The following is a 13,421-nucleotide window of genomic DNA, read 5'->3' on the forward strand; positions in this document are numbered from 1 at the left end:
GATCAAAGAAATTTGTTTTTCGGGGAGGAAAAATAACTTCACTGCCAGTATACCAACCACTGAAGAATTTTCTAAATCAATGAGTCATTGTTCAATATGGTACACAATAAAAAAAAATATTTATATTGAGATTCAATATAAACATCCTTATAAATATTTAAAACAAGATTTTCATGAAATAATATTTATTATAACTACATACAACACACACTGATTATTTTCTATTCAGTCTAGCTCAGTCCTAACTGATCTTTTCTATTCCATTCCATTAAAACAATGCTGGTTCCTATCTACTAAACTGATTTCATGATGCCCAACAGGTTGGTAACCTACAGCTTGAAAAGCAGTATTCTTCAATTAAATCAAGTCATTCTGCCTGTTCTTTAAAAATGAAGCAAAAGCTCGAGTCTGCTACTAGCTAAATGTTTATATGCCTTTTTTTTAATCTTTGAAAAAAAAAGTTAATGATTTCCTGAAAGCATTAGCAGATCAAACTCAACCATGGCTGTTTTTCCCAGTAATGAATGACAAGCAATATGTAAATATTCCCTTAAGAGCCACTTGCTCTGAATTCAAATCAAGAAAGTAGGAAACATGAGCCTTAAACAACACTACAGCTCACACAAGAATTTAACTGGTAATTAGGAATATTTTCAAATAAGGCAGATGCAGCTTTTTCACAGGAAATGATTTGGAAGGATTCTTAATTTTTTAAGGTTAGTAAAATTCTGAATACTGAAAAATGTAAGGTGATAAAAAATTAAGACACACAAACCATTTGTATCCTACATTAAAGAAGCTGTTTTAAATGAATATTCTCAGTCTGTTGATGGGTCAAAAAATACTTAACATGTCACTGACTCAATGGACATGAGTTTGAGCAAGCTCGGGGAGATGGCAAAGGACAGGGAGACCTGGAGTGTTGCAGTCCATGGGGTTGCAGAGCTGGACACAACTGAGCAACTGAACAACATATGTCAACCAATATTTAAGAAGGCATAAGGAAGGAAGAAGGAACTACTGCTGAGTCCCTTCCCTCCAGATGGTCCATCTAGGGGGAGAAAGACTGTAAACACATAAACACAAATAGGAGCTAAGAACATCACACACGGGAGTGTTCTTGCGTAGGGCTATGGATCACTACAGCATGGGTCCCCAGCAGCCCTCTAGGATGGTTCTTAGAAGCTGAAATCAGATACAGTTTCCAGTGAAGTCAAAGAGGATATCCTACTTTCAAATCTATATACAACTTTTCCTACTTATCACAGTATGTTCTAATATGTTCTAATCCCCTCTCAGACAATGTAAAAATGAACACTTAATGCAATTTAAACTGAAACAACACAGAATGAAGAAAAACAATCAGAGATACAGATGAAGCAGACTGGGATACAGGGTCCAGACCATCCATTTAAAGGCTCAGTGATTGGAGGCAAGTTATTTAACCTTCAAATGATTGCTTCATCATCTGCATTTCTATCTACTCATACAATCATGGTAAGAGTGAAGTGAGGAACGCACCTGAAAGCACTTTATAAAGCACCACAATGCTATTAGTATTAACTTCTATTAGAATCAGTAGGCATAGTAAAACTGAAAAGACAGTAACCAAATATTCAGAAGGTTTAGAGTTAACACATACCAAGCACTTAAAATGGATCTGTTCGCTTTTCATACCCTAGCTCAAGTAAGGCCTGCAATATGATAATATCTGAATCCAACACCTGGTAATAATAAGGTTGTCCCTCAAATCTGGGACATACTAAGGTTCTTCTCTAATGGCCAGCAGGAAAAAACAACCTAGAGACTGTTAATTAAAGGAAGGGCAAGAGTTCGAGTCACCCCACCCCACCCATGTGGTATACGCATTCTTAGTCCGGCTGTACCACAGAGAGATGGCTCTTTCCTAAGGTTCAGAGTGCTTCTGTGGGAGCAGGGAGCACTCCCTGGGTCGTCAGCAGTGCTGCAGGTCAACCAGCCAGACCCACCCAGGTGACGCCTTCCACTGAATCTTAGACTCTGAACTTGACCAGGAAGGCAAGCTGAGATCGTCTGTCCAAATGTAGCTCTGCATTCATTCCTATTATGCGCAACTACTTTTTTTAGACACAGTGCAATCCTAGGGTATAAACGGGATCACTGTAATGCACACACCTGACTTTCACAGGTTGGGTATACAGACTGTATGTTCCATATTGCCTTGGTTGGTTAATACTCTGACATTAACTGTATTATACAGATGGATAAAGTAGATCCCAGGTGGTGCTGGATCCCACCTGATAATGCAGGAGACACAAGAGACACGGGTTCAATCCCTGGGTTTGGAAGATCCCCTAGAGGAGGGCATGGCAACCCACTCCAGTATTCTTCCCTGGATTAATCCCATGGACAGAGGAGCCTGGTGGGCTACAGTTCATGGGGTCACCAGAGTTGGACTTGACTGAGTGACTGAGCACACAGCAGAAAATAAATAAGATATGGATTATAGGATGTCTTCAAGTTATAAACAAGTTGTTTTTCAAAAAGTTCACTTATAATGCAGATTTTTAGAATCCACGATGTATTTCTGCATATTAATTTACAGTGGCATAAATTAATGTTAAGCTGCCAGGACTGCCCACAGAAATCTACTCAGCCCATAATGTGAGTGGCAGCAGGTCAGGTACCTGTGTTCTGTGGGTGCCATTCTGCCACCAAGCTGCCACACAGCCCTGGGCAGCCCTGTTAAGGACAAAATCAGGCTCAAACACTGCCTCACCTGCCTGCTATGTAATCTCACTGAAGCTATTCAAACCCTTTGAGTCTAAATTTCCACAGCAGTCAAATCATATCTGGGGATGAACCACATACACAAAGAGCACAAAAGGAGCCTACACAAAAGTCACTGAAAGGACACTAAATTCTGCAAGGGCCAAATAATGTCAAAATGAGTGTGAAAGAAGGGAGCTCTGTGGCATGATTGGGAAAAAAAAAATACAAAATACCTGCCTTCTAACCATGAGAGGAAGAAAGAGGGAGCAGAGTCCATAAGGAATAATGATCACCCTGGAGATAGTACAGAAAGTATAATTTCCTTTAATAATGCAGTTTTTCGTTTGATTTAAAGACTTATCGAGCATCACAGAATACTCACATATATAATATAGGACTTGTGTATATACAAATTATTTGCAAAAGTGTGGGAAAATGTCTCATGAATCATGTGATCATGAATAAAAAATTAGAACAAAATACTGAAGAGGCTAAGAAACCAAGTGCGCCAGAGCCGGGAGATCCTGAAAGCTCCTTGGGGCTCATCCAGAACACATTTATCGAGTAGTGATGCTGATTCACGCTTCCATTTAGAGCTGCTGCTGCTGCTAAGTCGCTTCAGTCGTGTCCGACTCTGTGTGACCTCATAGACGGCAGCCCACCAGGCTCCTCTGTCACTGGGATTCTCCAGGCAAGAATACTGGAGTGGGTTGCCATTTCCTTCTCCAATGCATGAAAGTGAAAAGTGAAAGTGAAGTCGCTCAGTCGTGTCCAACTCTTAGCGACCCCATGGACTGCAGCCTACCAGGCTCCTCCATCCATGGGAATTTCCAGGCAAGAGTACTGGAGTGGGTTGCCATTGCTTTCTCCTCCATTTAGAGCTATGCAGCATATTTCAAGATAAAGAAAAGGAAGGATTGGGTGATCCTCAAGTAACTAGTTTCAACCTTAAACTATTAAAATGGGGTCTTTTAAATTTAACTTTGCTTTGATGTTAATTTCAGAAAGAAAGAGAACCATAAACAAAGGGGGTGGGTAAAGGATTACTGACTAAATACAATCAAACAATGTTTATGAAATCACAAGGTAAAATAGTGTACCAAAAAACAGAGACTATTTAACTACTCAGAAGGGTAAAGGGATGGAGACGAGAGTTTAAAAGCAAGTTTTAGGATTTCTGATACATATTGTTGTAGCAGGCAGATATCAGGGCAGATCTTGCTTTTGCTCTCCTCTGCACACTAGCAGTGGAGAAGGCACTCCAGGCAACCCACTCCAGTACTCTTTGCCTGGAAAACCCCAAGGGTGGAGGAACCTGGTAGGCTACAGTCCATGGGGTTGCAAAGAGTCGGACATGACTGAGCGACTTCACTTTCACTAGTAGATGTTTGTGTAAAGTGGTGTGGCCACATCACTGCGGCTGTACCCTTGGCCTGACTTTCTGATCGTCCCTAGAGATCTTGCTTGGAGCACCTGTAAATACATACGCTGGAGCAAACTGCCTTAGGTGGTCAGAAACTTGCTTTCAAGCAGATCCTATTGGTAATTTCACTTTGCAGAATTCTACGGTTTGTCAGAGGCAGTTGAAAAGATTTCTGATTCTGGCTGCCTCTTTCCTGATAATAAAGTTTTCAGGTTTCTGCTTGTTTATTTGCTGTTTGCTTTTAAAGCTTGGCCATTTAGGGCTACAACAGCATCATAATAGCTAAAATGCAGGTTGAAACAGTTTAAACTGTTCCCTCTTTCATTTCCTAATAACTCATCACAGTGATTTACTATTTAATAGTACCACTGACTGATGGCCTTGTTCTGTTATTTCTATGCCTCTAGGATCACACCCCATTTTTGAATGTTTTTCTTTTCCACTGTTAGAATACTCTCCACAAGAGGTCAAGACAAGAGTGACAATTAACTTTTGCATTTCTGAGTTGAAAAATACTAGGCTGTTCTTCCAGAAATTCTCAGTTTAAGGGGCTCCCCTCCCCCTGCATCTTAGGAACAACACACTGTTGACCCTGAGCAGGTTGTTCATGAACCACAGCCACCTTTACTGTTGATATCAGTTTGCATGCAGCCTGAGAAGGCGCTACAGCTTGTGGAATCACTATTTACAGCATCCCTAGGCAAAAGGAAAAAAAGAATCTTGACCTAAAGTAACATCTTACATAAAAATTAACTCAAGATGGATAGCCAACTTAAGTATGAAACATAATACTATAAAATGTTTGGAAAAAAAATGAAAGAAAATCTTCAGGACCCAGGACTGAGCAAAGACTTGTTAGACTTAATGCCAAAAGCACAATCCATAAAAGGAAAACCTAGTAAATTGAATCATTAAAGTTAAAATTGACAACTTCTGCTTTGCAAAAGGCTCTGTTAAGAAGCTGAAAGGAAAAGCCACACACTGAAAGAAAATACTGGCAAACTATTTATCAAAGGACTAGTATCTAGAAAGTATAAAGAACTCGCAGCACTAAACAATAAGAAAACAATACAGTTAGAATATAGACAAAAGAGAGGAAAAGACATTGTGCTGAAGAAGATGGACAGACGGCTAAAAAACACATGAAAAGACATTGTATCTCATTAGTCATTAAAGAAACACAAATTAAAATCACAATGAGCTATCACTACATACCTCTCAGAATGGTTCAAATAAAAAAAGAGTGAGAATACCAAATGCTGATGAGGATGCCAAGAAACTGGATCATTTATACACTGCAGATAGGAAGGAATGGAAAATGGTATAGCCACTCTGAAAAAGGAGTATGATAATTTCTTATAAAATTAAATGTACTTATCATTTGACTCAGCCACTCCACTGAGCATTCATTTCAAATACATTAAAACTGATACTCACAAAAAGAATTTTTTTTACACAAATGATCCTAGCTTTATTTGTAATAGTTCCAAACTAGAAACAACCCCAATACTACTCAGCAATAAAAAGGAAAAATTATTACATAACTTTTACATAATACAATTATTACATAATACAAGCAACATCTTGGGCAGATCTCAAGTGCTGTGATCTGAATGTTTGTGTATCCCCAAAATTCATATGTTGAAACCTAATGCCCAATGTGATGGTATTTATTAGGGGATAAAGGCCTTCTGGATGTGACCAGGTCATGACGGCAGAACTCTCATGAACTGGTGTCCTTATACAAGAAGCCTGAGAAAGCTCCTTGCCTCTTACCACATGGAAATCACAGTGAGAAGACAGACATGATGGCTCCCTGATCTTGGACTTCCAGCCTCCCGAACTGTGAGAAACAATTTTTGCTGTTTATAAGCCATTCAGTCTGTGGTATTTTGTTACAGCAGTACAAATAGACTAAGATATCAAGGGGATTGAACTGTGTGAAAAGAAAACAATCTCAGAAGGTTAGCTACTGTATGAGTCCATTCAGATAATATTTTTGAAATGACAAATTATAGAGATGGAGAACAGCAGTGGTTGTCAGGAGTGATGGGCAGAAGGAAGAAGGTGAATATGGCTTCCAAAGGGTAGCACACGAAATCTTCTTGACGGAACTGTTCTGTATCTTGATTGTGATGGTGGCCGCACAAATCTACATGTAATAAAACCGAACAGGACTAAAACATGCACACGCACCCATACACAAATGAATGCTTGTAAACCTTTGTGATATCTGAATAAGGTTAGAAGATTGTATCAATGTCAATTTCCTAGTTGTGACATTTATCATACAATAGTCATGTACGGCAGGAAACTGAATGAAGGGTATAAGATATCATTCTATTATTTTTTAGAGCTACATGTGAATCTAAAATTATCTCAAACATTTAAAAAATCACTATATTGTTGTGTTTATTCTAAGTGTCCTATCTTTCTATGGTTCTTTCTTCCCTAAATAACCCTGATACTCTCTGGGGTCCTAACAGTGGAAAACAATTCACTAAAATTGGTAGGTTAATTCTTGCTTTCCGAAAATTCTTATTCATGGTTTAGTATTACTAACTGAAATATGTCCCTTGAATATAAACCTATATTTGAATACTGACTCTAACACTACATGAAATGGACAAAATACTTATTTTCTGAGTTACCTCATTAATAAATGGGGGTAAAACCTATTTCATACTTCTATTGTGAAGCTACATAAAACAGTAAGTAAAGTACTTGGCACAGAGTAGTTCCGTAAATGCTCATTCCCTCCATTTTCCCATTAACAATCTATCCAGACATAAAAATATCAACAAAAAGTTTGGCTTTCAGTTTCCAAGACATTTGTTTGGAAAACAGGAAATGCATCTTCAACAAGCACACTGGAGTTGGGGATGTGATGAAGCTGAATTGGTTAAGAAATATTTCAGTTTAGGAGATTATAATCATCATTTTAAAGCCATGTTCTCACTCTGAGCTTAAAAACAGTCCAACCATCAGAATGGTTTATGAACGTTCTAGTGTACCCTTCATGTTATTATGAACAGTGACTGGCTGCCACACAGATGTCTCAATCTATCAATAGTGACCAATCATACAGCAGATTGTTTCCATTCAGATACCAACATATGTGTATACGCTGGATGAGTTCAAGCTTTAAAAATGACAGGGACTACAATGATATAATTTCATCCATTCCATTTACCTACAAACATACTTTTTAGTAATAAACACCTCACAAGGTAATAAACTTTAAATATGACATAGGTTTTTAGTTATAGCTCAACCAATGAAGCTAAAGAGCAATAGGAACTAAGTACTTAGGATTTAAAATTCAATGCAGCTTGCTAAACACAGGATTCTGAGCAGTCTGCAACGCGATGCATACAGACGGCTAGACTCTCTGAGCAGCACTGGCCTGAGAGAATTGTCAAAGATAGAAAGAGAAGAACCATATGTTATTTCTCTAGTAAAAATAAGAAAAAGATGAAACAAAGTCCATCTAATTGTTCCTGGTTACGTGCTCTCTTTAGAAACAGTCATAAAAAAAAAAAAAAGCCAAATGTCCTTAATACTTAAGGACAAAGTCCCCTCAAACATTTTTCAATACTGGTATAAATTTGCCAAACAAATGCTTACCGAGCAAAATAACTTTGTTTCCGTTCCTTCTTCTCTTCCTTGGTATCCATAATATGCGATCAAAAGTGCAAAGTATTTGCAAAATTCCTTTTTAATCAATGAGTCATAACCCTGGTTAAAAAAAAAACAAACAAAACAGAGTGACTGTAAATTAAGAAGTTCATTAATGGCCAATATGAAGAAAGAAGCAAAATAGAGCTACATGGCCCCAACAAATGGAAGCTAAACTTTAACCAGTGAGTACAGTCACATGAGTCATATATGAAATACAAGTGCCCCTGCAGGAAGTGGGGGGCAGGACACTATAATTAGAATGGAGGTGTTAAAACAAAATGAAAAGTAGCTGAAAAAATAAATTGAAGTATTTTTCTCATAATTAACAATTATTTCAAAGTGTGCTAAAGCAAAAATTGCTGACTTGGGAAGATTTTAGGCTGGCTATGCAGAAGCTAATTTTTCTTAAAAATCTTTGAATTCATAATCACTATTTTCAAGCCATTAATGATGAATATGTCTCATCCACAATGATGAAAAAAAAATGGATCACTTGGGTGTTTTACAAGAATGTTCTTACTTTAAAAGTAAAAATAACATCAGTGTTCTATTTTGGAAACATGCCAGCAAGTATCAATACATCTCACTCGAGTGAATGTGGAAATGAAAGCACAAAGCCTCGGGAAGCTATCCGTCAGAAAGGTTTTATATGGTTGCCTCTACCTCACTGTCTCACCCATGCAACTCTCACCTCTGCTTCCCAGGAGTAACCTGGTTAAAACCTATAATAAGAGGTTGTCTCCAGATCAGTCTTCCTTAAATACCACTCTCATTATGCCATCCCCCTGATGAAAAATTCCTAAAGTCTACTTACTGCCTGGTACACTAATCTAAATTTTCTGCATAGCATTCGCCTTTCCTAAAATCTTGCCTTTTCACCCCGAATGAGTCTCAAAGTAAAAAAAAAAATTTCATCAATCAAAATTATTTACTAATTTATATCAACTCCATAAATAATTTATTTCACAATCCCTATTACAGGGAAGGTACTATGATAAATGAGTCAAATGAATGAGTGAAACTCACTCAGTCGTGTCCAATTCTTTGCGACCCCATGGACTGTAGCCCACCAGGTTCCTCCATCCATGGGATTCTTCAGGCAAGAATACTGGAGTGGTTTGCCATTTCCTTCTCCAGGGGAGTCTTCTTGACCCAGGAATCGAATCCAGGTCTCCTGCACTGCAGGCAGATTCTTTACCGTCTGAGCCACCAGGGAAGTCGCATAAGACATGAGACTTGCCCTAATGGTGTTCACTGTCTTGCAAGGGAGACACTTAGGATTTCAGCTCTGTGGGATACACACAGCTGTGGAGAAAGCACAGAGCCTAGAGGAAGAACACTGAGCCTTCCACCCTACAGCAGGCCCCACACACACCAAGATCTGAAAGATGAGCATGGGTTCCTAGTTAAAGGACACGGCAAGCAGGTCTGGCTGAACAAAAGGGATGTGGAGACACAGTCTCTCTCTGCTGCTCCAGGATCAAATGTGAAGCAGGAGAGTGGTGGGAGCTGAGGATGAAGACATGGACAGGATTAGGGTCGTGAAAACCTTTCGTGTCATGCGAAGAGTTGGAACTTTATCCTCGCTGCCCACCCTGTGCTGCCTCCCCTTCCCGGCACCTCTGCCAGCACCATGTCACGAAGGGCTCAGGCTGACCCCACAGCCGCCCTCCTGACAGACATCGCCACAGGGAGGGAGGGCGTGTAATACCCACAGGTTACAGAGGATGGACTTCAGAGGGCTGACAAGAGGGTGAACAGACTCTGCTCGAAGATATCACAGTGGACTTCCCTAGCAGTCCAGTGGTTAAGAATCTGCCTGCCAAGGCAGGGGACACAGGATTGATCCCTGGTCTGGGAAGATTCCACTTGCTATAGGGCAACTAAGCCCGTGCGTCACGACTGTTGAAGCCTGAGCACCCTAGAACCTATGCTTTGCAACAAGAGTAGCCACCTCAGTAAGAAGCCCGCACGCAGCCATGAAGAGTAGCCCCTGTTTGCTTCAACTAGAGAAAGCCCACACACAGCAATGAAGACCCAGCACAGCCATAAATAAATTCTAAAGATGATAATAATACATGATTTTTTTAAAGAAGATATCACAGTCTAACTAGTTGAGAGAGGGCCCACACTTAGGCCAACAGTACTTACACAGAAAGAGGAGGCATGAGTTCAAGACATATTAAGGAGGCAAATGAGTCCAAATTTGGTGACGCACTCCATGAAGACAACATGGGACAGGAAGGAATGATGAACGCCTTCCAAGTTTCTGCCTCAGGGGCTGGATAGACTGTGATACCACAGATAAGATACGATCTACAGGAAAAGGGCAGGCACTTGGCGGGGCGCAGAAGCAGAAACAGATGAAAGATCAGTTTCGGGCACACTGCCTTTGAGTACCCACGGGACTGTTAGCTGGAGACATTCACCAGATGTTAGATTTCATAAAGCACAGGAGTGCAGAGAGGGCTAGAGAAAAAAGATTGAGAAATTAACAGCATATGGTTGCACTTGAGGAAAAGAAAAAACAACATGATGATAACACCCTGCACATACGACAACTATGCACAAGGCCCCGTATGGCAACAGTGAAGGACACGGGCTCCACTCTGACTACTTTATCTCTGAATCCCTGACGCAGGGCTGCCCTCAAGGGATTTGCCAACCAGTAAGAAATAAATGTGTGCCCGTGACTAGAATGGATAGTTAGTAACTTAGAGCTGTCCAAAAGAACACCAAGAATCCAGAAGACACAAAGTTCAACTCTGAGGTAACAAAGTACCCCTTTCAGGAGGCAGAGGATTTCAACAGGTAAAAAGGGAAAAGCTAAAGGATTTCAGAACGAGAGAACGGCCGAGCATGAAGTCTGGACATGAAAGGGCAGAGTGGCCAGGGCAGGGAAAGAAAACCACGTTTCCTTTCCATAAGTCACCACTTCAACCTTTTCCACATGTTCTCTCTTTTCATCCCTACACCACATTATGAGTTAGGCATCCTTATTTCCATTAAACTGAGGCTGAGAGATGCTAATTTCCCTAGTTCAACCCTCCCAGCCTTGGTGGAGCAGAGATTTAGATCCAGTTTGGTGTACCTTCCATGCCTTTTGATAACCTGTGAGGCCAGAAAGCTTTGGACATGAGTTAGGAAAAGTGGTCTGGAATCAGCAGCATCTAATGCCTTGGCATACGCTCCTTCAGGTTAAGACCAACGTACCTGACACAGCGGAGGGGCAGCAGGTCAGTGAGACCCCCAACAGGACGGCCTCAATGGAAAAGACCCTGATGCTGGGAGAGATTGATGACAGGAGGAAGACGGCGACAGAGAATGAGATGGTTGGATGGCATCACCAACTCGATGGACCTGAGTTTGAGCAAACTCCAGGAGATGGTGATGGACAGGGAAGCCTGGCACGCTGCAGTCCATGGGGTCACAGAGTCAGACACGACTGAAGAGACTGAGCAACAACAAAGTGGAGTGGTGGGGGTGGAAGCCATGCCTTCACGAACTAGGACAGTACTCATTAGAAAATTTGAGGAGGAAAACAAAGAGGAAAAAGACAGTAGCCAAGTGACCAACTCTCATCACCTCCATTTCACAAGTGGCCTGAGCCCTCGGGGCTCCTTACCAGCTCTGTACCTTCATCCTTACTGTTCTCCAACCTTGAGGTAGTCTTGCTACACTTCGTCTTCCTCTGACCGGATCCAACATGAGATTCAGCCGTGCTTCCCTGACCACTTGTGTGCCCTTCTCTCTCTGCCTTATAAGTGTACTTCACGTGTCACTTATCACTTACTGCGAGGCACTTCATTCTACACCACGTGACAATGCCACTTCACTTAGCCTCCTCAGCCCCAAACAACCTAGGTTCCCTTTAGTCGAAAACCATCATGTTTCATACTCTGCTTGCTGCTGCTGCTGCTGCTAAGTCACTTCAGTCGTGTCCGACTCTGTGTGACGCCATAGACGGCAGCCCACCAGGCTCCCCCGTCCCTGGGATTCTCCAGGCAAGAACACTGGAGTGGGTTGATACTCTGCTTACACTTCCCTAAATACTGAACACAGAACTAGGCAGAAAAACCACATAAAAGCTAAGCAAGGAATTAATCCAGTCCTGGGGATAAGATTAATGACATGGTAGACAGATATCAATCCAAGGATTCCTCCCAAAGTAACAGTTATTTGGGGACTTCCCTGGCGGTCCAGTGGTTAAGATTCTGTGCCTCCACTGCAGGGGGCATGGGTTCAATCCCTGCTTGGTTTGGCATATATATGCCAAACAATACATATATATATATGTAATTATTATTTGGAAATGGGGATACTCCAGAAAGAATTAGAACCCTGGCTCTCTGCCCTGCCCTGGGTCAGGTGGTTTATTTTAAAGTTTCGCTTCTGCATGCCATCATATGTGATGATCTCTATTTATTAGATTTCCCCTCATGAATAAAGATGAAGTCATAACCACCTAATTGGAAAATTTTTATATTGCAAGCTGAGCCAGAAACTAATATTTGGTTCTAGTGGAAAAATATTGACAAAAATAAACACAAGGAAAAAAAAAAAAAGATTAAATGATCCAAGAACTGACATCTGGTGCTGCTGTGTCTGTTTAGAACTAGTGGAGTTCTTTTTCCATTTTCTATTCAACAGATAAAAAAAAATATCCAAATCTTTGGTTTCTTTTAAATTTCTGGGAACTGATATATTTCTTAAACCAGATGGATGCAGCCCTTTCAGGTCTGGACACACCAACAGATTAACCAGGAAGAGATCAGCAAAGGATGCTATAAAAATGATTTGCACAGAGCACCACCCGGCAGCCTTCATGCTTCACTGAAGAACCAGAGCTCCTTAAATCAATCTTTAATGGGAACTACATTCTCCATTATAAGTGGCTATAATGGGCTTCTTAAAAGCCCCTCTTCCATTTAATGTTGACTTTCTCCTCACATCAATAAACCCTAGACTCATCCAAACACTGAATTACAAGAGTCTCCTGCATTCAGGGTGCATTACAGACCAAGAAGAATGCTATGAGGGAGTACAAGATGTATCTTCCACCTAAATATTTCTTTTTGTGATCTTAAATCAGTATAGTCAACTTAAATTTAGTTCATTATTTTTTTAAAATGGCATATACAAAACCCTTACCTCGTAAGAGCTGTGTTAAAGACAAAGTATTTTCTGTATCACCAACAAATGTTTGATGCTCCCCTCTAATGTGATGCCACTTAGAAGGAACTTAAGGACAGAGCTATCAGACTCCCTAACTCCATCGAACCAGTGTGGTCCCACACAGCCCAGCGTGGCTTTCTGGCTTCCCATCGAACACACTGCAGCTCCTTGCTCATTCAGGTATGACCAGTGGAGACTAGGAAAACACCAGAGCACACATAATGTCCATCAGCTGTTTTCCCAACAACATGTTTCCTATTATACAAATGAAATAATGACAACACCACCCTGTAAGCCTTGGCCACATAAGGAACAGGCCAAAATGTACCTTTCTACAAACATTTCCTCCTAGAAAATACTTATACTTATGCTGAAATATGACAGGAATTCA

The 13,421-nt window shown here is 40.6% G+C and overlaps 1 protein-coding gene across 5 annotated transcripts in view; it reads right to left on the minus strand.

Moving 5' to 3' along the window:
- The window catches only part of NCOA7 (nuclear receptor coactivator 7), a 161,889-nt gene that overhangs the window by 126,985 nt on the left and 21,483 nt on the right, over window positions 1-13,421 (minus strand). For 3 of the 5 annotated variants that reach the window (XM_061427355.1, XM_061427358.1, XM_061427356.1), the window contains exon 2: window positions 7,802-7,912. The exons of the other annotated variants lie outside the window; for them this stretch is intronic. In XM_061427355.1, the coding sequence (XP_061283339.1) occupies window positions 7,802-7,851 (50 nt within the window). In that variant the 5' untranslated portion in view covers window positions 7,852-7,912. The remainder of the gene's footprint in view (window positions 1-7,801; window positions 7,913-13,421) is intronic. 5 annotated transcript variants of the gene reach the window in all.

The sequence above is a fragment of the Bos javanicus genome, chromosome 9, assembly GCF_032452875.1.
Source record: "Bos javanicus breed banteng chromosome 9, ARS-OSU_banteng_1.0, whole genome shotgun sequence".
Taxonomy (NCBI): Eukaryota; Metazoa; Chordata; class Mammalia; order Artiodactyla; family Bovidae; genus Bos; species Bos javanicus.